At 36.6% G+C, this 23624-nt stretch overlaps 1 protein-coding gene across 7 annotated transcripts in view; it reads right to left on the reverse strand.

Moving 5' to 3' along the window:
* The window catches only part of PRR16 (proline rich 16), a 290513-nt gene that overhangs the window by 85923 nt on the left and 180966 nt on the right, over positions 1–23624 (reverse strand). For 4 of the 7 annotated variants that reach the window (XM_019964659.2, XM_070793272.1, XM_070793274.1 and 1 more), the window contains one exon: positions 1–23286. This exon is cut by the window's left edge and continues 18367 nt beyond it. In XM_019964659.2, the coding sequence (XP_019820218.2) occupies positions 22531–23286 (756 nt within the window). In that variant the 3' untranslated portion in view covers positions 1–22530. The remainder of the gene's footprint in view (positions 23287–23624) is intronic. The other 3 variants (XR_011567600.1, XR_002181098.2, XR_011567599.1) reach the window with 3 other exon arrangements.

Genomic DNA, 23624 nt, shown 5'->3' on the forward strand with positions numbered 1-23624 from the left:
AATAAAGGAAGTTCTAGGAAATCTTAAAAAAATTTCCCTCTGGCTAAAAATATAAACAAGCATAATCCAATAGTTATAACTCATTTCCCAAAAAGTGAAGGAGACAAGAAAGAGTTACAGCTTAAAGTGTTCATATCTTTGACCTAATGACTGTACAACAGAAAAGATGTTTGAAATTATTAGTGACGAAAAACTTTAGTCAGATGTTCTTCACCAAACTACAATACTTCAAGTTCAAAATAATTGTCGAGGAAGGGTGAAGCAATTATAGAAAGTATTGTTAAGCTGTAAGTTCAGTGATGAAATGAACCATGTTCATCTCCCTCACGCTCAGTTCTCAGCACATTACCTGGTGCAGATAAAATTCTCAGGAATCCCAATTCATTCACTCACTCACTCATTCTACATATCCATCCACAACTAGGTATTAAGCCTTACATTCATCCCAGGAATTAAGCCAGCACCAGTGATACAGGCAGAACACATGCAGTTTTGTCTTCAAGGGGTGGTAATTGATGATACAGTTAGGAAAGGAAGAAGAACAAAACATAAATACTGTGGGGAAATGCTAATGCTCAGTAGGTGACTGGTGATTGTAATGGAAATATACAAAAATGTAATGAGAGTTAAAGAGAAAAATGGTGGAATTCATTTAGAGTCAAAGGACAGGGGGAAGTTGGTGATGCTTTCTGAGAGGACCAGTCATAGAAGTGGGAAGACAGATCTCTGCTGGCCACAAAGTCAAGGAGGGGGAAGGATTTGGAAAGGAGCTGAACAAAGAAGGAGCCTGATGAAAGTTTGTTGAATGAATGTAATGGGAGAAGATGATGACTGAGAAGACATCCCATTTGTGATCAATATTTCTCCATGTTGGAATATTTCTGGAGATGTTTTCTTACCAGGCTCTCCCAGTTTTTCTTTTTGTGTTTAAAATCTGTGATAGGCAGATAAGAAGTATTGGTGCCAACCTCAAAAACAGTGCATTTTCTGGAATAGCCACAGAATAATAATAAAAGGAAAAACAACAAGCAGTTTATTTTGCTTTTCATACATACCACCACTGCTTTCATCTGCTTTTGCTCTGTTTTGATTCTTAACATGGTAAGAAGAGCATAACACAAAATGAGATTGTATTGGCTCAGAAATGAAACTGAACCTCAAGGTGACTAAGTGTTGGTTACTATACAATACTCCTAAATGGAAATCATATTAAATAGTATATGAAATATTACCATAAGTAAGAGTATTTTCACTTAATTTTAGCTTCTGAATGCATCTAGGACATATTATTTACAGCTTGCTTATTACTCAATTTTTGTCATAAATATATGTGTGTGGGTGTTTATTTTTCATTGACTTTCAAAGGATATAAACATGAAATACTAAAATCAAAACAGCTTCCACAGTGCCTTGTGACAGTCATAATAAAGTCCTATAATTTATTTTTAAAGGCAGAACATGTAGAATTCAAAATTTAACAAGGTTTCTGCTTACAGATCAGACTTAGGAAATCAATTTAACTTCTATACTCCATATCCCAAATCACTTCTGGCAAAAGGCAATTCTTATCATAACACTTTTTCAGAAAACTCAATTATTTCCAATTACGTATTTTACATTCAGTACTTCTATATTTGATTTTAATAAAAATTCTAACAAGTTCCTTGACATTAATCATTGACTATAATAATAACTCCTGCTATTTACTTCCATGGACACTCCTTTTCATGAACTTAATATTGCTATCTATTTTAACAGACATATATAACACAAAGAAGAAATTGATTACCTGAACAAAATAAGACAATAAGCCAGAGAATTGGTTTTTTTAAAAATAGTTTTTGAATCATAATACACCAGTAATGTAAACCAAACCCTTGGGCACTAGTACGGTTCATGAATCTAGGAAATGTATTAAAATTTTGGCTGAAGAGCAGTTTTTGATATAACCTAGGCTTTGATATAGGAGAACAGCTTAGAAAAAGATTACTTATTGAAGTCAAGGTATATTCAAAAGCTTTTATATCATTCTAACTATAGTCATACTTATTAAGTGTACTTGTATATATTGAAATTCTACAACTTTCATTGGACCTACATTCTATGAATTCAACCAACTATTAATCTCAAAATTATACTGCATATGAAAAAGGGGATGCATTACAAATAGTTTTATGACAGAGAGAAAATTACTAACAAGAAGTGCTAGGTTCTAACCCACTATGGAGCTGAGGGAACCTGAGCAAGTAACTTACTGCCTTTTCAACTCAGATTTTTAATCTGTAATATTGATGGCTTAATCATATAAGTTTCAAGTTAAAACATTTAAAGATTCTTTTTTAACATTCTGAACTGACATTTATATACTATCAGTGCTTTTATATTCCAGTGGAAAGGCAAACAAGTAAATGAGTACAATAACTGCAGTTGTGACAGGCAGAATAATGGCTCCCCAAAGATGTCTATGTCCTAATCTAAGAATCAGTGAATATGTTAGGTTACATGGAAAAGGGAAATAAAGATTGCAAATGAAGTAAAAGTTGCTGATCAACTGACCTCAATATGGGAAATCATTATTATCCACGTGGGCCCAATATAATCAAAAGAGCTCATGAAACATGCAAAAGAGAGATAGAAGAGCCAGTATCAAAATAATACCAAGTAAGAAAAACTCAGCAGGCTATTCCTGGCTTTCAAGATGGAAAAGGGCCATGAGCCAAGGAATGGAGGCTAACTCTACAAGCTGAAGAAGTCTGGAGAATCCTCTAGAGTCTCCAGAACGAAACATATCCCTGCCGACTTATTTTAGTCCAGTGAAAATGACTGCAGACTTCTGACCTTTAGAATGATAATACATTTGGGTGGTTTTAAGCTACTATTTGGGGTAATACGTTACAACACCAATAGAAAACTAAAACTATAGTAATACATGCTAGGAATACACCTGTAGTCATAATGAGAAGAGCATACCTACTCCTTTCATGAGCTACTATGCATATGGTAGGGCAGCCTACCTGGCTGAGTATTTTAAAATATTCTAATGTAAATGCATTTAGGAAGTTCATATGCTTTGCTGCTGGTCACATGCCCATATAATAAGTAATTTTTTTCCCACTGGATATATGGGCAGAGTAATGAGGGCCTATGTGATTCTCAGTAACTGACAATAATTTTGAGACTCCCTTAATTTCTCCAAAATTATAAATTTTAAAAAAAGGACCCTTTGCAAAATAAAGTCAATGAATTTAATTATATACTTATAAAATGTACCACTATGGTAAATTCAGTTATATCAACTTAGTATATAGGTAAAATTTACTACATTTGAAAACAATTTTCTCCTTTGGCAAGAATTCATATGTAGTTCTGATTATGTAGTTTATATGATTATGAAACCATTATAGTCAACTGTCAACCAAAATGGTTAATGGCTGCCAAATAATTTCTAAAAGAAATTCTAAATATCCAAACTTTAATGGAAAATTCTATCTAATGTAGGATGTGGGAATATTTTAATGTGTGTAATGTCATGTAGGAAAGATCTCTGATGGTAAGGGTGTCTTTGGTCTGTGAGAGTATTCAAGGGCCCTGCTCACCACTCCTTATTGTCTTTCTCATAGACAAACACCCAACTTCTTTTACATTATCAGCCTGTACTCTGATTACAACTGAGTCGGTGACTCCCTATCTAGTTACCCATTGACAAGCTTAGAAATAAGAGAAGGAAATTGCCTTCACTTTGTGTTGAGGCTTCAGTGACTACAGTTGAATCACTTCCATACTTGCCCTGATATTGACCCTCCAACACATGTCACATCAAATCTCATTTATGCCTTACTTTCTAATAATGAAATAAAACATACTTATTGAAAAAAAAATTGAAGACAAATGAAGAATATTGAAGAAAAACATACTTAAGAAGCCAAGGGTTCTAGGTTCAGTTCTGCATGTTTAATTGAGAATTTGGCCCAAATAATCTCTGAATTCTAAAACGTTTCTGGCTGTGCCTTCTAGAGTCACAGTAATTCTGAGTCTTGCTTAACAACTGAGGGCTAGCAGAAATTCTCACCTTTAGGACTTCCTCTAGCCCCAACTTCTTCAGGATAGATCACAACTGCTTGGAATTTGGAGGTATATAGGCTAGTAAGGCGGAGAACCCACTCCAGTGTTCTTGCCTGGAGAATCCCAGGGATGGGAGAGCCTGGTGGGCTGCCGTCTAGGGGGTCACACAGAGTCGGACACGACTGAAGTGACTCAGCAGCAGCAGCGGGGTAGTAAGGATTAAATTGAGGTATGTGTCCATTTAAGAGATATTCCAGTGTGCCATCTCCTCTACAATTCATCATTGTAGTCTGCTTTTTTTTTTTTATAAACTTTATTCTTCCTGAAAATTCTGAAATTCTAGAGTCTATTTGGGGCAAATGCCTGAAAGAATAAAGCTGTACAAGGAAACACAAGTTGTAAATCTTCCTTCCAAAATAAAGGTTGGAAAAATTCCACTATCACAAGAGGAAGAGTATCCTTGTTTCAAGACAGCTGGGGTATTACTTAATTGTTATTTGTTTCTAGAGGGACAAACATTTTATAAATTTAAAATCGTTAAGTATATCAACTTGTAACAAATCATTGTGAATCTGAAAATAAACCATCACTAAAGCCAGTGCTGTTTAACTCAGGCCATTGTCCTGTTTTTGAGATATCAAACTAAGATCACATGGTTTTATTTGAATTTTGTGGATTAATAAAAATGGTTTATTTTCAGTATAAATTTCTACAAGTAGAGATTATCACACACAAGATTAGATGTAATTATAAAGAGTTTTTGAAGGGAATGCTAAAGGCTGGTAATTAATACTTTGAACAGATAATGATAAAAATTCTCCCCTGGAAAAAATCTCACTGCAAGTGTTGGCATTCTTTGCAGATAGATGACTATTCAAAAATGGCCTGAAAATACTATTATAACTAAATGCTAACTTAAACTGAATGTGTTTGATAATGTCCATGTACCTTCTTTAATTCTGTTTTCTATTTTCCGAAACTCTTAAAAATCTGAAGCTATGCATGTACACTTAGTTTAATTCTCGTCTCCTTCTGAAATAGATATGTTTAATACAACCGATAATAACATCTCCTAGTGTTCACAGTACTTGAAAATGGCTCCTTGTACCTCATAAAATCATGAGTGTCTCCTTTACCTTATCCATTTTATTTCCTTAGTAATAATAACGGCATTTTTAGCTTTTCCTATCTGAGGTTTATTAGAATACTGGCATAGTCAAGTAAGGAAGTTTTAAGAACATTTCATTTCAAGTATCCTAAGGAAACCATTTCCTGACAATTAAAATCTAACCAGGAGCTCATAAGTACTGTTGTAAAAGAAAATGACCCTTCTGACAGAAGAAAAGATGGGTGTTTTTAACCATTCTGTTGAAAACTTGAAATAAATGATAGACATGATTAGAACACTGGTTGGAATTTTATAGCTTTTGATATACTCATTATCTAAAAAAAAAAAAAAAAAGTCTTTTGTCTTTCAAACATCCTAAGATTAAAAGCAAGGAATGGACAACATTGTCAACACTGACCACGTTTCTTACAGTAAATGCCTCACTGGGAAAGGTAAACGATTAATCCTGATAGTTACTAAATTCAAGAAGAGATTTTGCTAAGGATAAGAGGTGTCTTTACTGCCATCAGAAATGCCCCCAAAATAGATGGTTGTCATTTGATAATTTTTTTTAAAAATCAAGACTAAAATCATTAAAGTGAAAAATATTAAACATTTTCATAGATGCTGATTCTGTGAAGAGAAACACAGTTCCTCCTATTCTTAGAAGCTAAAAACTGATCAGTAACCAACAGGTAACTTCAGTCTCCCTGGGCCATTGGTTTATAGCCTATGATAAGAATCTATGCCCGGTGATGCCACAATTATATCTAATTCTGATATGCAACAGAATTGTCCCTGACAACTTTTCATACTTTGTTTCTCTCAAGATTTTAATCAGAGAGAAAAAACCTCCATTTATTAATAACTGAAGTTATTTCCTTTAAGTTTCCTTTTCTTCTTTCCCTTATCAAAAATGGTACAGTAACTCATAAGTACTACAAACAAACGATTTTCATTTGATCGCAAAATGGAAATTTCCTGCAGCTGTTTCACAAATATCCTAAGAGAATCATTTGCAGCATGTAAGGAGCCTTTATTAGAAATAAGGAACATAGCAGGCAAGCAGATTAAATGGCTCTTGCCCTAAAGCTGCATCTGCTTTTAAGTCAATAAAATATTCAGATTGTTTAAAACTATAGAACATGTGGCATACAATAGTTTCAAGTGAATACAACTTTGCTAGGATAATCCTTTCCTTAAAGTTGCTGGAGAGTTTTAGGAAAATAAGGACTCACTCTTTGAAACTTCTCAGGCAGCCAGTGCTGTCCTCTTGCCTGGGAGTTTTACAAGGTCGCAGTATACTGGAAGATTCATAGGTCTTGAAACAGATCAGAATTATGGTGAAGTCACAACTCTGTCTCAAGTAGAAAACCTGCCTGCCAATGCAGGAGCCACAGGAGACACGGGTTTGATCCCTGGGTCGGTAAGATCCCCTGGAGGAGGAAATGGCAACCCATTCCTATAGTCTTGCCTAGGAAATCCCATGGACAGAGGAGTTTGGCAGGCTACAGTCCATGGGATTGCAAAAAGTTGTACACCACTGAACACACACACACAAACACTACTCTGTAACTTAATAGCTGGGAAACCTTGGGTAAGTAAACTTTACCCTTCCAAGTCTCCGGGTCTCAGTAACAAGGGAATAACCATCTCTCCTAAAGGAGATCAAGACAGTTTTTACATTCTGCTCAGCTTAACTCAACTGTAGACAGGGCTCCAGGCTTCCCTGTCCTTCCCTATTGCCTAGAGTTTGCTTAAACTCTTTTGTCTATTGAGTTGGGAATGCTATCCAACCATCTCATCCTCTGTTGCATAATTTTTAAATTACTTTGAATCACTGTTTTATTTTTAATTAAAAAAAGGGTTGTACATAGGGTTATAGAAAACAATTTAAGAACCAACCAGATTTATTGATGTTTTGCCATAGATGATTGAATTCCATCCATCTGTCTCTCTCTTATGAAATAAAATATTACAGAAATAAAATACCCAAATAACTAATAATGGTTGTTCAGTAAATAATTACTTTTTTCTCTATCTCCCTCTCTTTCCAAGCACACAATTCTCAGAACAGAGATCCCTGAAAATCCCAAATGTCTTTTTTCCATGCAAAGATCAGGTATATGGGTATGATACGGTTGTTAAACAACTTTTGTTTTTTATGTAAGAACAGATTCAAGGAATCAAACAGCAAGTTATATTCCTGGCATCTGCTGAGCTGGTCTGCACATTAGCGCCTGTTACAGTGATGGGCTTTTTGACAGCTGCCTCTTGGCCAGAGGATCCAGAAGGTCTCCAGCCCAAATGCAGTGCCACTCACACCAAATTCCAAGCAGAGAGGGCAAATACTTTGTTCCCTAAGCCAAACTGCAAGTTTTCTCTTTAGAAACGGATACAATCATGGCACAGGAATATCAGAGAGCTGTCTCATCAAGAAGCATGAGGATGGCATGGACAGTAATAGTAAATGTAAAATCTCAAAGACTGAGTCTGAATGTGATCTGAGTTAACCCAAAGAAATCCCCCTTTCCAAGAGGCTCTCTGAGTGAAAAATAAAGCACAAATCACTATCAGTTTGATTTTCATGAGTATGAAAATGGCTTTTTATTCTCTAGTAAGATCATCCCGAAGACTATTTGGCGCCATTTTTACATCCATTTTAATTAGATTCCATTTCTCTGAACATTGCTACATGACTCTTAAAGGGGAATGATACAAAATATATGAATTTTTAAATAAAAGTGCTTTTTCAAAGGTGAGTTTCCTGTTATGGAATAAGTAATCAGTGACATACCAAGATCTCTGTTGAAATATTTGATAATTTTTTTGAAATGCTTTACAACTTTTTTCAATCCATATCATCTTATGACAGGCTCCAGTTCAACTTATAAACTGGCAGTATTTATTTCTAAGAGTAATTACAACCAGATCAGTAGAGAGCACTGCAAATTATTTATAACTGTTAATATTAATAGTTAATATATAATTTGAATATTTTTAATGATTATATGTCCTTATTGTAAGCTTATGCTCTGAATGCCAACAATAACTTTTATTTCTTTAGCCAAAGAGCATAAAAATAAAGGAATAAGAAAATTTAAAGTTTGTTAAATTTAGTGAAGGAGATAAGCTGATCATGAAAAATAAACATAATTAACAGAAAATTAATCTTGAAGTAGTTATGCAGAATATTATTTTTCTAAAATTTGAAAATTGACTTCTACTTCCTTTGCATAAAAATGAAAGACATATACAGACACTTAAAGCTTGTTTAAAGCACATGTGGAAAATACCACAATATATTTGAGCTTGTTATAATTAATTAACATGACTTGTAGAAAGAAGAATTTCAGGGAGGCCATGAAGACTGTAAGATTTCTAGCAATGTCAGGATATTATATTTTATACTTTAGCTTAAATACACCATCAGAAAATATGAATAACAAATGACAGTGAATTATTGTCATAAAATTAGGATAATACTCTATATTCATATTTAACTTAGAATTACTGATTCCTTGTATATTACAGATACTTAAGCAATATTCTTAAAATGTCTGCACTTCTACTTTTGGTTTCTCTCACAATTTAATATCAAGTTTTACTTTTCACTTTTTAAAACAATGATGCAGTAAATCACAGGAACTTTGAGTGGCAACATAATATATACATTCCCCGCTTTCTATTGACCTTAAGTACATCTCTAGCTCAGGGATTATCTTTTTAATGCTGCATTAACCAAAACAAGATTTTAGTGCTCCACATAAGCCCTTTAAAATATAGATTTCTAAGTACATTCTTCTCTTGCTTATATGGGAAAAGGAAAATATAAATAGATTCCATATTGATTTCATGCTGCTGCAATTAGGATAAAATAATATTGGATGTATCATTCTCTGTATATTATTATTTAGTGGTTCTTAAAATGCTGATATCGTAGAATCACTTGAGTAATTTAAAAATAGTCTAATATTGAGCTAATATTGACTATGAGCGATTCTGATTGAACTGGTTCAGGATAGAACATGTTGTACATCTTCCCAGGTGATGCTGATATCTGGCCAGCACTGAGATCCACACTGGTATAGCACAAACGCAAAGGAACAGACTCAGAGGACATCTGAAATATCCCTTAGCACAGTGATGCTCTACTTTCTACACCATACAGCTTTAAGAAATTTTAGAACATGTATTCTGGGATTTCTTCATCTCTCCATCTGGAAAACATCAGTTTTTTCTTTGGTACAATTAGCACTCCTTTTTTATAAAAACCCTGCATTTATTCTGATTTGTAATAACATCCCCAGATCAGCAAAGGAGATTAAAAAGAACCTCAAGCCAAGGGAGTCAGTCTCCCACACTTGTGAAAATCCTGCTTTCCACAGCACTGTCTGCTCAGAAGCTATATTTAGGCATCTTTTATCCTCTCTACCACCTTCACTGGTGTTTGTTTCCTCTCCCCATTTTTTCTTTTTCTTTTTTAAAGAAGCTATTTTCCTAGGAAGTTCAGAAAGGAGTGTAAGAAACTGTGTTCTTGTATTAGCTTCTGTGTTTGAATTCTCACACTTAAAAAACAAAACAAAACAAAACTTGCACAGTTCTGTTTGCTTATATAACCAGATGCATTGTTAGTATTTAACTCAATATAGAAAACAAGTTAAGATGCCTAAAGGTAATATATACTACCAGTTCCAATTCCACTCCTCTGTTGTTTAAAGGACTAGTGTGTATCAGCTGCTGTTTATATCAGTCCTTAGGTTATAAGAAATCCAGTATAGCTTCCCTCATTTCATGGATTAGGAAATTTATGAGGTCTAACCTTTATAACCTAAGCTAAGTAAATGTCACACATCTTAACCATCAGCAAGAAAGCTCTCACACACACTGAACCAAAGATACAAAAATAGTCTTTTCAAATTGCATTCCAATCTCCCCAGGCATTGCAAGGCACAATACATTAAATAAGAGCCATGGCAAAAGCTATAGGTAACGGTAATCAATAAAACACTTCACAGCAGACTGTTCACTCCATGAGTTCTGTCAAAAATATATTGAGAGGACTGCTCATCTTTATCAGAATGATTTTATCAAGCACAACAGAACATTCTGGATTCAGTTCACAGAATAAGTGCTCTAACAGAAAACATGGGGGTTCAGTTTTCTAGGCTTAGAAAATAAATTTTATGTTAAGTGCTGAATTAGAATTTCCTCAGTGAGAAGAAAATTTATACAACTTGTATATTTACTCCAGTAAGTGGAGCCAGGTTTAGGGTGGCTTGAGGAGAAGGAAAAGGCAACCCACTCCAGTACTCTTGCCTAGAAAATCCCATGGATGGAGGAGCCTGGTGTCCATGCGGTCGCAAAGAGTGACTTCACTTTCACTTTCACTTTCAAGGAGAATGCTATCTATAACATTCCAGTTGCAAATAGTATTTACCTCTTTTTCTTTGAGTCTGGCAGTGTAGTCCTTGCTGCCTGAGAGTACTGAGATGTCCCTGACTATACCAGCGTAGCGATCTGGTAGAGCTTAGGTAAGATGGATCCTGAATGCATGCAGTGAAAGACAGTATAAACCTAACTAAAAGCCTCCTCATGAGAACATTTACAAGACACACCTGACTTTCACAAAGCCCTCTTTATACAACACACCTGAGTCACAAATTTCTCATATCAGCCATCTACATTCCTGGGAAGGAAAACGTCTTTCTTCCACATTGCTGTCAAAGTAGAGTGTATCTTCAAATTCAAAAAGGTATGTCAAATAAAATAGCCACACTCTACATAAACGAAGTTTAAGCAGTAAAAAATACAACTCAACCTTCACGTATTAAGTGTATAGCCTTCATTTTATTCCATTGTATTCGGCTCACTTTTTAGATGAGATTTTAATTGCTTACCTTTTTTCAATTTTCTTTTTACTTCCCTTCCTTTTTTTTGTCTAGCACTTTCTGCATATGTGATAAACCTCACATTACTAGCTCACATTTTCTTGCTTATTTCTTCTCTGCCAAGATCCCATTTCTCATGCATCAATATGCAGCAATCTGTCTTCTACTGGGAACTGCTTAAGTACCCAAGAATACATTTCATATCAGGTGAGGAAACTTCCAGTTCTCTACATGAATTCGAATGAGTTTACTTGTCCTACTAAGAGGTCTGTTTTATAGCCTATTAAGTGAAGAGACTGGATTTAATCATGGTAAGTTTCTTTTACTCTAATATCCTTTTTTTTTTTTAGTGAAAGTAGATAATAAATAATTGCCTTTCCACAATATTAATTTAAGAGATAATATGTATTGAAATTCATATTTGTTTAATTAATAGTTGGGTATTTTTCCCAAAGGCATTTTTATGTTTTATACTTTTGAATTTTTACCTGTGTTGTACCCATTTTACTACTGTGGGTTTTTAATATTTTATTTGTAATGAAAAGATTGAGATAAATAGTGGAAATCGAGTGAGCAAGATTTACAAAAGCTCCTCTCTTGAAACAGAGAGGAAAAATTATTTCAGCCTGGGCTCAGGAGAAGGTATAGTAATAGGAACTGAGTAAGGCCTGCTAGGGGAGAAGGCAATGGCACCCGTCCACTCTTGCCTGGAAAATCCCATGGACAGAGGAGCCTGGTGGGCTGCAGTCCATGGGGTCGCTACAAGTTGGACACGACTGAGCAACTTCACTTTCACTTTTCACTTTCATGCATAGGAGGAGGAAATGGCAACCCACTCCAGTGTTCTTGCCTGGAGAATCCCAGGGACAGGGCAGCCTGGTGGGCTGCCGTCTATGGGATACACAGAGTCGGACACAACCGAAGCGACTTAGCAGCAGCAGCAGCAAGGCCTGCCAGGAGGTTGGCCATTTTGACTACTTGGCGGGAGCAGTCTTACTAGTGTTGAGCTCCCTTAGATTAGGTGCCTTGGAAAAGCTTTTACTCTCCAATTAGCTCCCTAGATTAGAAGTCTCTGAAAGGTTTTTGCTAGAACTGAACTGCCAAGCCCATACTTAAGAATTTTAAACAGCAGATTATCCTGAGTCTTGAAATTTTCTGGATTGAGATGAAATAGTGAAAGGAAAATTTCTCTGTTGGTATTTGCAGAATTGCTTTTGAACTGTGGTGTTGGAGAAGAGTCTTGTGAGTCCCTTGGACTACAAGGAGATCCAACCAGTCCATCCTAAACGAAATCAGTTCTGAATATTCATTGCAAGAACTGATGTTGAAGCTGAAACTCCAATACTTTGGCCACCTCATGCGAAGAGTTGACTCATTGGAAAAACTGTGATGCTGGGAGGGATTGGGGGCAGGAGGAGAAGGGGACGACAGAGGATGAGATGGTTGGATGGCATCACTGACTCAATGGACATGAGTTTGGGTAAACTCCGGGAGTTGGTGATGGACAGGGAGGCCTGGTGTGCTGAGGTTCATGGGGTTGCAAAGAGTTGGGCATGACTGAGTGACTCAACTGATACTGATCTGCAGAAGAGTCTGGCAGCTGAGGTAAGAGTATGAGTGACAAACAGGAGGCAATGTAACGTCAAAACGCAGGGGGTAAAAGCCTCCATGAGGAGAGTGTGATTGAGTATGGCATTACCACACACCCACCCACAACCACACACACGAACTGGCAAAAAATTCAAATCACTTGGGTAAAAGAAAAGGAGCAAAGGAGAAGGAGTATCCAAATCCAGCTTAAATCCAGCTTAAATCCAGCTGAAAATTGGAGCTTTAATAATTAGAAGATCTACTGGAAAATCATAGGCTTCCTTGGTGGCTCAGATGGTAAAGAAACTGCATGCAGTGCAGGAGCCCCGAGTTCAATCCCTGGTCAGGAAGATGCCCTGGAGAAGAGAATGGCTACCCTCTCCAGTATTCTTGCCTGGAGAATCCCATGGACAGAGGAGCCTGGTGGGCTACAGCCCGTGGGGTTGCAAAGAGTCAGACACGACTGAGCAACTTTCATAGAAGAGCTATTTTAGTATTTTAATACTAAATTTAATACTAATTTAATACTAATTTTCTGTAATACTGATAATAAAGCCACTCAGGAAAAAATAAATCTATTAAAAAAAGAATATCAGTACTATATTTAAAATGTTAGGCAGAATGTAGTCATTATTTGACATAACTATAAAGTTTTGGAAAACAAAGATGAGAGAAATCCAAATATTCCACTTTTGTCCTTAAGAGTGGCTTGAATTGTTGGAAAATAATTGTTTTGGATGATAATTTTGGACTGCTATTAGCAATATTTACTTATACTTAAGTCATAAATCACTGTGATCAAATAACTTTTGGTTCTTAGTCTTTTGGGGAGGTACCACACCATTTCAGTGTAGTCAAGTATATCACACTCTGTTTAAAGCAAAATAAGAGTTAATAGTCAAATTTTACTAATATCACTGACAATGTTTTTAACCACAAACACAGACATTCCTTTTTTTAAACAAAAGCTTGATGATTTAATCTCTTATTTGACCAAACATTTTTAGGAGTTATAAAGGCCCAGTGGTATTAGACTTTAATTAATTTGATAAATTATATTATAAATGAATTTACTCATGTACTATTAAATATTATCATAAATAATTAAAATTAAGCTATACTTGTCAAAACAGTTTAATAAACTGGACTCAATTGTAGTCACCTTGAATTTCTAGCATGTTCATTTTCTAATTCACAAAATCTAATAAGTCAAGAATGAGAGTTCTACATTTGAACTAAGAGGGTTCTAAGAAAATTATTAGGCTTACTTGAAAATAGTAACTTAAAAACTATGTAAAATGATTATTTATAAATGAGATGAATAAAATATCATTAGCATCAAACTAGGCAAAGACAACTCAATCCATGATTAATACAGAACATGGTAATTTGGTAAGAAGTATAAACTGAGGTTTTACTATTAGCAAAATACTTTCACATTCATTAAATCATTAGGGCCTTATAACAACATGTTGTAAGGTATCCTTTAGAGGAGAAATACAAGGACTTCCCAGGTGGCTCACCATTAAGGAATCTGTCTGCCAGTGAGGAAGAAAAAGATTCAATCCCTGTGTTGGGAAGATCCCCTGGAGTAGGAAATGGCAACCCACTCCAGTGTTCTTGCCTGGAGAGGAGCCTGGAGGACTGTAGTACATGGGGTCACAGAGAGTTGGACACGACTGAGCATACACACACATAGAAAAAAGTTTAGGAAATTGGGTGCTAGTAGAGGATGGTTAGTCTATCAGTATTACTCTGGTAGAAATAATACGTGTGGTATCATGCAATTTGGGGAACAAGTACCTCATGAAGGTATAAACAAAATAAGGCAGAGGAAATGCACATCAGGAAAGAGACATGAGCTGGAAAATAGTGGGAATTTGAGCAAATAAAGCAGAAGAATGATGGAACTTTGTATGTAACTCACTCTGTCAGCAGAGCTTTCATCCTATGCAAATACTATAATGGAATTTAAACCAAGACATAAAGTAAACAGTAATTAGCTATGCTGCCATACATAATTTACTTAGCACCAACCTAGAGGAAGAGTTTGGGACGTGTTTCTGATGTATGCGAAGAATAAAGTGGAATGATCTGGTGATTTTTGTCTGCTCAATTGTGCTACAGGGTACAGACTTCTTGAATCCTAAAACTGCCTACCCGTGTTGCTTCATCCATTTTTACCTTTCAGCACTGCTGTCTGAGAAGAATGGAAGCTTACGGTTCTGATGCCATAGACATTCACTTGGGGTTTGAGAAATTGCAGCATCCTTCTGCTGATCTTAATCTTCTTGCCTCTTACTTTGTAAAGGAGGACTGGGTGAGCCCAGAGTACACACAGGCAAGTGGATAGTGACTCAAGAACTCTGTGCTGTGTTTAGTGGCTCAGTCATGTCCGCCTCTGTGTGACCCTATGGACTATAGCCCACCAGGCTCCTCTGTCCATGGAATTCTCCAGGCAAGAATACTAGAGTGGGTTGCCTATTAGGTAGAAAATAACACAGTTAATCTTCATTTGAAAGCCAGCTTCAGACCTAGTTAAGCAATTTGACCAAGAACACATGGGAAATGGGAAAATTGAACCTCAAATCTAGATCTTCTGGTTTCAAATTTACATTTTTATCCTATAAATTAACATTATAAACATAAGTTACATTATCTACGACAAATTTCTGTAGTAGAATGTCATATTTTTTTTTACTAGTTGGGGTAAATAAGTTGTCAAAGGTTGATCTATCGTTATGAGGATAGCTATTCATATAGTATCCTAATATACTGAAAAATTCTTCATTCAAAAATTGCACTCCTCAAATGTTTAAATAAAACATATATGTTGGTGAATAATCTCAGAATTCAATTATGATAGCTAGTCAGTCAGTTCAGTCGCTCAGTCGTGTCCGACTCTTTGCAACCCCATGAATTGCAGCATGCCAGGCCTCCCTGTCCATCACCAACTCCCGGAGTTCACCCAAACTCACATCCATCAAGTTGGTGATGCCATCCAGCCATCTCATCCTCTGTCGTCCCCTTCTTCTCCTGCCCCCAATCCCTCCCAGCATCAGAGTCTTTTCCAATGAGTCAACTCTTCACATGAGGTGGCCAAAGTACTGGAGTTTCAGCTTTAGCATCATTCCTTCCAAAGAACACCCAGGACTGATCTTTAGAATGGACTGCTAAGGTTGAGATAAAATCTACCTGTCATCTTCATAAATGCTGTCAATTTCCTCCATTAAATTTTTAGCAAGGCTGTTAGAGTCACATCTTTTCTCTCCTTCTTTGTTTAAACTGACATGGCATTGTAACTTATGGTGAGATTAAACAAATGTCAAGTAATATGAAAAGGAAAGAAAAGGAAGTCTGTAACATATTCACATTATACACATGCCAAAAAGTTACTCCTTTGGAAACCATGGTTGAAATGACTGGTACTCACCCACATGTGGATATTCTTTCCTTTCTTGAGGATATGGGGATGACAGAAAGGGCTACATGACTAGTTTTGGCCAATGACACAAACAAGGACTGAGGAAAAGGAACAGCTAAGATTCTGCAGTCTCCTCTTCTTCTGTCGTGGTGATTTTGGAAGAGGACGCATGGCCAGATGCTGGAGACACATTCAACCCAGCCTGGATCACTGAATGGCCACCTGAGGTATACCTGCCCTGGAGAATCTGAGGGAATCAGGGTAAACTTGGAGTAGACGAGAAACAGCTCAATGCTTCTGTGATACCAGTTGTTTGCTACCACAGCATGCACTCGTCTATCTTGGCTTATGTTTTTACTTTCTATCTGCCAGCATCTTTCAAGTAAGTTTCACTTAAATGTCTGTAAGCTTTATAGATGACCTGTGCACAGTGCAGGGGCTGTGCTTTGAGCAGTCCTGAGAAGGGGTGAACAATGTGGGCTGTGGAAGCTGACTTCCTGCCTTACAATCCTGCTGTGACCACCGCCTGGCTCTATGACCTTGAACAGCAGTGGCACAGTTTCCTCATTTGTACAATGTAGATAATAATACAGTGTCTAAGACATGGCATTTTTAGGGGGGGAAAATGATATTATGAGGGAAAAATAACACAAAAACACACAGAAGAATGACCCAAGGCAAACCATTGATAAGGGCTAGATAGCATGTATTGTCAACATCAACTCTAACCTACCCAAGGGCACACGATGTTTTATTTAGCTGACCCCAAATTCCCTTTGGTGGTTAGGATAATTGACAACTACATCATCAAATAGTTGAAAAAACCTATCTATAGTCTAATAACAAAAGGATGGAAATGCTTTTATTAGAGCTCTAATGCACTGGTTCTTTAGATAGATCCACAGAGTGGATCTATTAGCTGTCAGGGTCAATGTTAAACAGATGAAACTCCTAAATGAAATACCAGTAATGGAAGTGACACAGGTAGTGTCAAATGGTATTACTACTATAAAATCAGAACTTGTTAGGGGAAAAATAATCCAGAATAATAGACAGCCTTTTAACTTAAGATAAAAAACCAGAAAGGTAACGCCTCTGGTATAACACATGAGAAAATGAAGCTTGAATTATTCAACAGCTCATTCATTTTGATGGTAGGGAAATTGCCTGAAATCCCTTTCACATTCTGCAAAGATCAAACATATTAGGAATGTCAAAATAATATTAGACATCCCCTTTCAAGAGTCAAAATAACTCCTCAGAACAAAGGAAAAAAAGGGCAAAGTTCAGGGCTCTAAAGAACACAATTAAATGCTGATATTGTGGGGAAAAAAACATGGAAGTCCTGCTGGTACTATTAATAAAATGCCAGCCAGTCATTTACTAAGGGGTCAGTTTTGACAAAGCACTGAAACTGAGGTTCTGGATTTCTTCACTTTTAAATCAGGTTAATAATTTCTATTTTATACATTCATATGAGAATTAGAAAAAACTAATGTATATAAAGTTTCAGAAAACATTAAAAATATTAGTTTACCCATCTTTGATCAGTCTGGAAGTCACAAGTCATAAGCAAAGTTTCCTATGTATTTTGCTTGGTCTTCACATAGTTCTGTATCCCAGGTTGATCTAACTATGTTTTAAAGAGAATATTGTTTGCAGAGCTTCTTTATGTTCCACTGTGCTGCTGCTGCTGCTAAGTCAGTTTAGTCGTGTCCGACTCTGTGTGACCCCGTAGACGGCAGCCCACCAGGCTCTCCCATCCCTGGGATTCTCCAGGCAAGAACACTGGAGTGGGCTGCCATTTCCTTCTCCAATGCATGAAAGTGAAAAGTGAAAGTGAAGTTGCTCAGTTGTGTCTGACTCTTAGAGACACCATGGACTGCAGCCTACGAGGCTCTTTCATGCCAATACCTTCTCTGCTCTAGGTTTATCCAAAAGGACCGGAATGATAAATCCAAGTGCTTCCAATGAAATAACACCCTTCTTAAGGGATGCTCCACTAAAATGCAGCTAATGCAGTTTTATGGGTTCCCCTGGTGGCTCAGTGGTAAAAAAATCCACCTGCCAATGCAGGAGATGCAAGCTTGATCCCTGGGTCGGGAAGATCCTCTGGAGAAGGAAATGGCAACCCACTCCAGTATTCTTGCCTGGGAAATTCTGTGGATAGAGTATGGTCAGCTACAATCCATGGGGTCGCAAAAGAGTCAGACATGACTTAGCGACGAAACAGTAACAATGCAGTTTTATGTTCAACACTGCTGCTTGCCCAAATGGCAGTATCACACCTATCATTATTTCAGAATCAGGCAACTTACACAATTCTAAAATCGTGAAAGGTTTAGTCTAAAAATTTGAATACAGTGTCACAGTTCCATATGGACTCAAAAAATGTCTGTGATTTTGCAACAGTATCTAGTAAACGTCAGATTCTGTGTACTTTACTTAATTATGTGATATGGAATTTTATTGCTCATAAAGCATTTCCTCACTTAGAAAACATCACTAGGTACAAATGCACAACAATGCAATCTTTTGCTACAAATTTGAGTGTACATTACAGCATGTGAAACTGGGGAAAGACCAGAGAAACAGGAAAGAAACCTGAACCAGGACAAATACAAGACATTGCATTATTGCCTATATTCCATGGGAAAAAATTCAGTCAAGGCAGTGATTCAAGACTTGATTACATCATTCCCAGAGCAATTACATGTGGAACTACTCAGCCTTTTCTTCACGGAGCATCCAAGAGCTATAATTAGAACATGCAGATAAAACGTCCTGCAGAGTTTCAGAGACTGTGTAGCTGCTGTTTTTGGTGATGTTAAAAGCAACTACTGATTTGTCTAAAGAAAGCCATATAATGTACAGTGCCTTATTCCTTTATTCTTTAAGCAGTTAGATGCAGGCATAATTCAAACCCAAGATTTTTCAGGTTAATTAAATCGCTTCAGTTAATGGCAGACATTTTTTCATAGACTATTATTAAACTAATAAGAGGAGGTATGAATATAATCAGACTGAAGAGTGGGGAATTTCTTTTCTTCCATGCCCTGTATTTTTTAGCAGGTATTTTATATTTAGCTTAAGCATGGCCTAAAAAAATCAGTTTTATTTCCTTTTATAACTCCTATAACTACTGAGAGATGGAAGAGAACTTTGGTCAACTTTCTTTTCTTTTCACCACTTAGCAGTGGAGATACAATAACCTCTCATCACAAAAATGGGACCATCTGTGTTTAAACTAACAAGACAAAATTTTTCCTTGTTGTTTAGTTGCTAAGCTGTGTGTGCATGGACTGCAGCATGCCAGGCTTCCCTGTCTTTCACCATGTCCCAGAGTTTGCTCAAATTCATGCCTATTGAGTCAGTGATGCTATCTAACCATCTCACCACCTCAGCCTCTGCCTATTTTTCTTATTCCAATTTAATTAATGGATATAGGTTTTTGAGCCATATGTTCTACCTTTCACTATAAAGAGATACGGTCATAAGCAGTACTACCACTTTTATTTTGTAGAAACATTATCTTCCAAAGGAATATGCAGGTCAGCTTTTTGGTATACTACTCCATGGAGTAGAATAAAAGAGTTAAAATCATGATGTGAAAAAAGACCATGCTCTTAAAGATTTGGGAAAAAAAAAAATCCTGCTTTGGTATATTAAGGAAGAAAAAATATAGAGCATGTTTTACGATGATTTAATAAATGACGTGCAGAACTTGCATTTCAGAATTTAAATTTCAAAAGCAAGAGTTGGCTGATTACAAAAACTGCACTGCCACTTATGACACTTTAATTGCAAGTTTCCAGGCAAATATTATGACACTCTATGTTAATTACTTTCCATGTTTTACAAGTTTATATATATTTAGAGGCATGACTAAGTTCCAGTGAATGTTAAAAAATTATTGGGTAAAAAACCCCTATTGGCCCAATATATTCTATTCTATACATTAGTGAAAAAATAAAAAATAAAAAGGAACATATGGAACAAAAAACTAAAAAGAATGCCCAACACTTGCTGTAATCTACCATTTAATGTTGACTAAGTGATAGACTGTAATAAGAGAAGAAGGTCAGCAACTGTAATTGTCTTAACGCTGAGGCTGAACGCAGCTCTACAGGCCAGTAACTTATAAATGTGTTAAATAAAAACAGGAGTTGTGGTTTTGGCATACGTCACTAATCAAACATAAAAAGATGATCTTTTATGAGGCAGCTTTGTCTAAAATTTGAGGAAGAGAGATGGCTTTGAACTTCAGAGACTGTGTCTAAGCATCTGGCTCAAATATCCTTAACCAGCAAGCTTAAATCATCCAGCTTATTCAACTTGCTTTAGTGCAAATGAGTTATCTGCTCCATGGATGATATGTGACTGTTAGTAAGATCAATTTTGAGGTCCAGGTTGGTTCCAAGACATCACAAGGTTCAAAGTCTCAAACTATAATTATTAGGTCACAGTAATTGGCTGTGGAAGAAAGAGGGCCTGAAGAGAGAAAAGAGCAAGTCTTCTACTACTGTAATATAAAAAGGCCTATCACCAGATGGACATTTGAAAGGATGTAAATATTTAAATCTAGAAAGGTGATAAAATCCTGGGTTTACTTATAACAAGCCTAAATGAACACATTAAAACATTAAGAATATATGTGTAATTCTGATATTCAATAAGTCAATTATTTGTTTACCTGGCACACATTTATTAAACATACGGATCATACAGTTAATACACTTTACATTCTGGTCTTTGATTATTGGTCTTGTGTTCTGTAAGTTTCTGAAAAGTTGGATTTATTCTGCTTGCATTATCTTCATGTCCAACACACACACAACAAAAATCATGCAGAGTAAATTTTCAACATGATATCTCTATTTTTTTTTCCTTATTTCATTGTTCCTTTAAAAAATAAACTTATTTTCTTTAGGAAATTATGCTTAAAATATATTATCACTTTAAATAGGAAGTTGTTCAAAAATAGTATTCCAAATTATTATGATATAACTTGAAAAAGGCAACAAAGAAATATGATTGAAGAGTACCTCTCTGCAGCAGCAAAAATTAAAGTTTTGAGATCAAAACCCAAATATTCAAAAGTATTACAGTATTCTTTTTTAAGTTGCATAATAATCAAATCTCCACTAAAGACTCCCTCTACTCCTGCCACTTTATGGACACATTTTGCCCAGGCACTTACCTTTCATCATGATTCTAAGGGAGTAAACCCATTTCTCACTCCAGGGCAAATCACACTATCAGTCCAAATCATGGTAGTTAAGAATTGGGTAAGTATCACCTAAGCTGACAAATTAAAGAGAAGCACATTTATTGGATATTAGAAGGAAAGGATTTCCTCTCTCCCTTTTATAGAATAACAAAGAACCCTGGCATATTTCACCTCTGAAGGGAATCAGCTTAAGGCAAATGCTAAAAACATCCTGTTCCGGAAACATCTGTATTTTCCCGTATGATTCGCCTATAAAAGAGGGACGCCCTTGGGGAGGCAGAGAGCCTGATGATGCAGGAGGTGAGTCATCCCACTGCTTCAGTGAGCTGGTTTATGGAGCGTCCGGGAGGCATGCTGAGAGTGAGGGGGACCTTCAAGGGCTGGCATGCACTAGATCATCCTTGAGGTGCCAAAATGGAAGCACACCATATGAAAATGTGTACAGTCCTATTTAGTACCTGGATTATGACATTTAATTTGAAACATTCTGACTTATACTCACAGTGATCTCCAAACTCTGTCAGAGTTGCTATCCATTTTGATGTAAATTACCATGTTAATTACCACTGAGTGAACCACTGCTTCATTTGAATTCCGAGGAACATTTGGTTTTGTTATTATTTACCGTTGTTTATTGACATATATTTCCACAGACCAAATCTTTCATTACATATATAGGTGGACATAGGATCATAATTGTATAGCATAGAAAATAAACCTTCTTGTATCATCCTCAGCATTTAATTATGCAAAACTAGTGACAAACATCTTTAGAAAAAAATAATAAAACAGTCCTTCAGTATTAAAATTTCTTATTAAAAAGCATGACATTGAAGTTAAGAGTATGGCATGTTATTAATGCATAGATGAGTCAGGCATGAATAAAATGAATCTAATCCCATCTCTTATAGTAAATCAAAATCTTTGACATCTACAGTTTGTAATGGGTTAACTGTAAAAAAATGATATATTCAGTTTTTTCAATATTCTGTGGTTTCTGATCATGTAACTTTTTAAACAATGAATACTCAGGATATAAACAAGGTACTGCATACTTACCAGGTGATTTTTATGTCACTCTGCTGAATGCAGGATAAATATATTTGGGCTTTTTATTGCTTGAGTAGAAAGTGCTCATTACTTATTATTTTATGTTTATAATATAGAAAAATTTAAAAAAAACACAAAAAAAACAACAAAAAAAAATGCTTTTAAATGGCATACATCACACTGTTGTAGTGGTAGACTTCCTCAAGATCGTCTTCTGTGGTTTTGGTGCAATGGGAGGAGGCACAGTTGCAGGTCTGAGGGGCGGGAAGCTGTTACTGTGGCTTATTCCCAGCCCCCCGTTTTCTAGTGGAAAAGGAGGGAGATGAGGGGGAAGTGGGTGGGGAGGGCCTTGGGGAGGAAGCTTTCCTGGTGGGTGGACGGGTTCACTGTGTAAGTGGACCTCCCTGTTCTTTACGTGATACCTGGTGTCACAGTCAGGACAATAGCCATGGTACTGGACTTTTTCATTAAACCTTACTCGTTCCCGAGGCCCAGCTTGGGGGCACCTGTCTTTTTCGGGTCTGTGCATCAGAGGCTGCCCGGGAGCCTTGTCCAAGTTACTGCTGGGTTTGCAGTAGATGTCTCCATTGGGGATTTTGGTTGGTGCCCCAGGGAAGCCTCCATTTCGCAGAAGGGTGCCGTTGGTCTTTACCGGATTGACAGTGGGCACCACTCGCTGGGGGTCTTCACACTTCACGGGTGTCAACCGTGGAGGAGGCGCTGGAGGGTTTGGCTTTCTCAGGACCGTGAGGATAGCAGATGGGTGGGCTGGGGGCTTAATGAGGGGGGCATTGGCCTGCACTTTGATCTTCTCTATGCTGGAGGCTGTTGTCCCGCTTGAGCTACTATTCAGGGTGTCCGTTTTGGAACTGTCAGTCATCTCATCCTCCAGCTGTAGGTCAGAGGTCAGGGTATCGATCTGGTCAACCACCTGGTAAAAAGGACAAGGTAATCATGTTGAATAACGACCCGAAGCAAAATATACCACAAATGTCTTCCTATTTCATAATCAGATATGGGAACAGGGACTAATACTGAATGGTGAATTCCATTGTTCTTAAGTTTTCATTCAACAAATTTAGAGTATCTACCAGAAGAGCACAAACTATTTGATAACATAATGATTTCACATGTCTAGAATATGTTATTTATGTATATGTTCTATCCCTGACTCTGCTGTATCCAAAGATAAAATCTAATACAGAAATGTAACTGATTTTTAAAACTGATTTACAATGTTAGGTTCAGGTATACAACAAAGTGACTTGA

The sequence above is a fragment of the Bos indicus genome, chromosome 7, assembly GCF_029378745.1.
Source record: "Bos indicus isolate NIAB-ARS_2022 breed Sahiwal x Tharparkar chromosome 7, NIAB-ARS_B.indTharparkar_mat_pri_1.0, whole genome shotgun sequence".
Lineage (NCBI taxonomy): Eukaryota > Metazoa > Chordata > Mammalia > Artiodactyla > Bovidae > Bos > Bos indicus.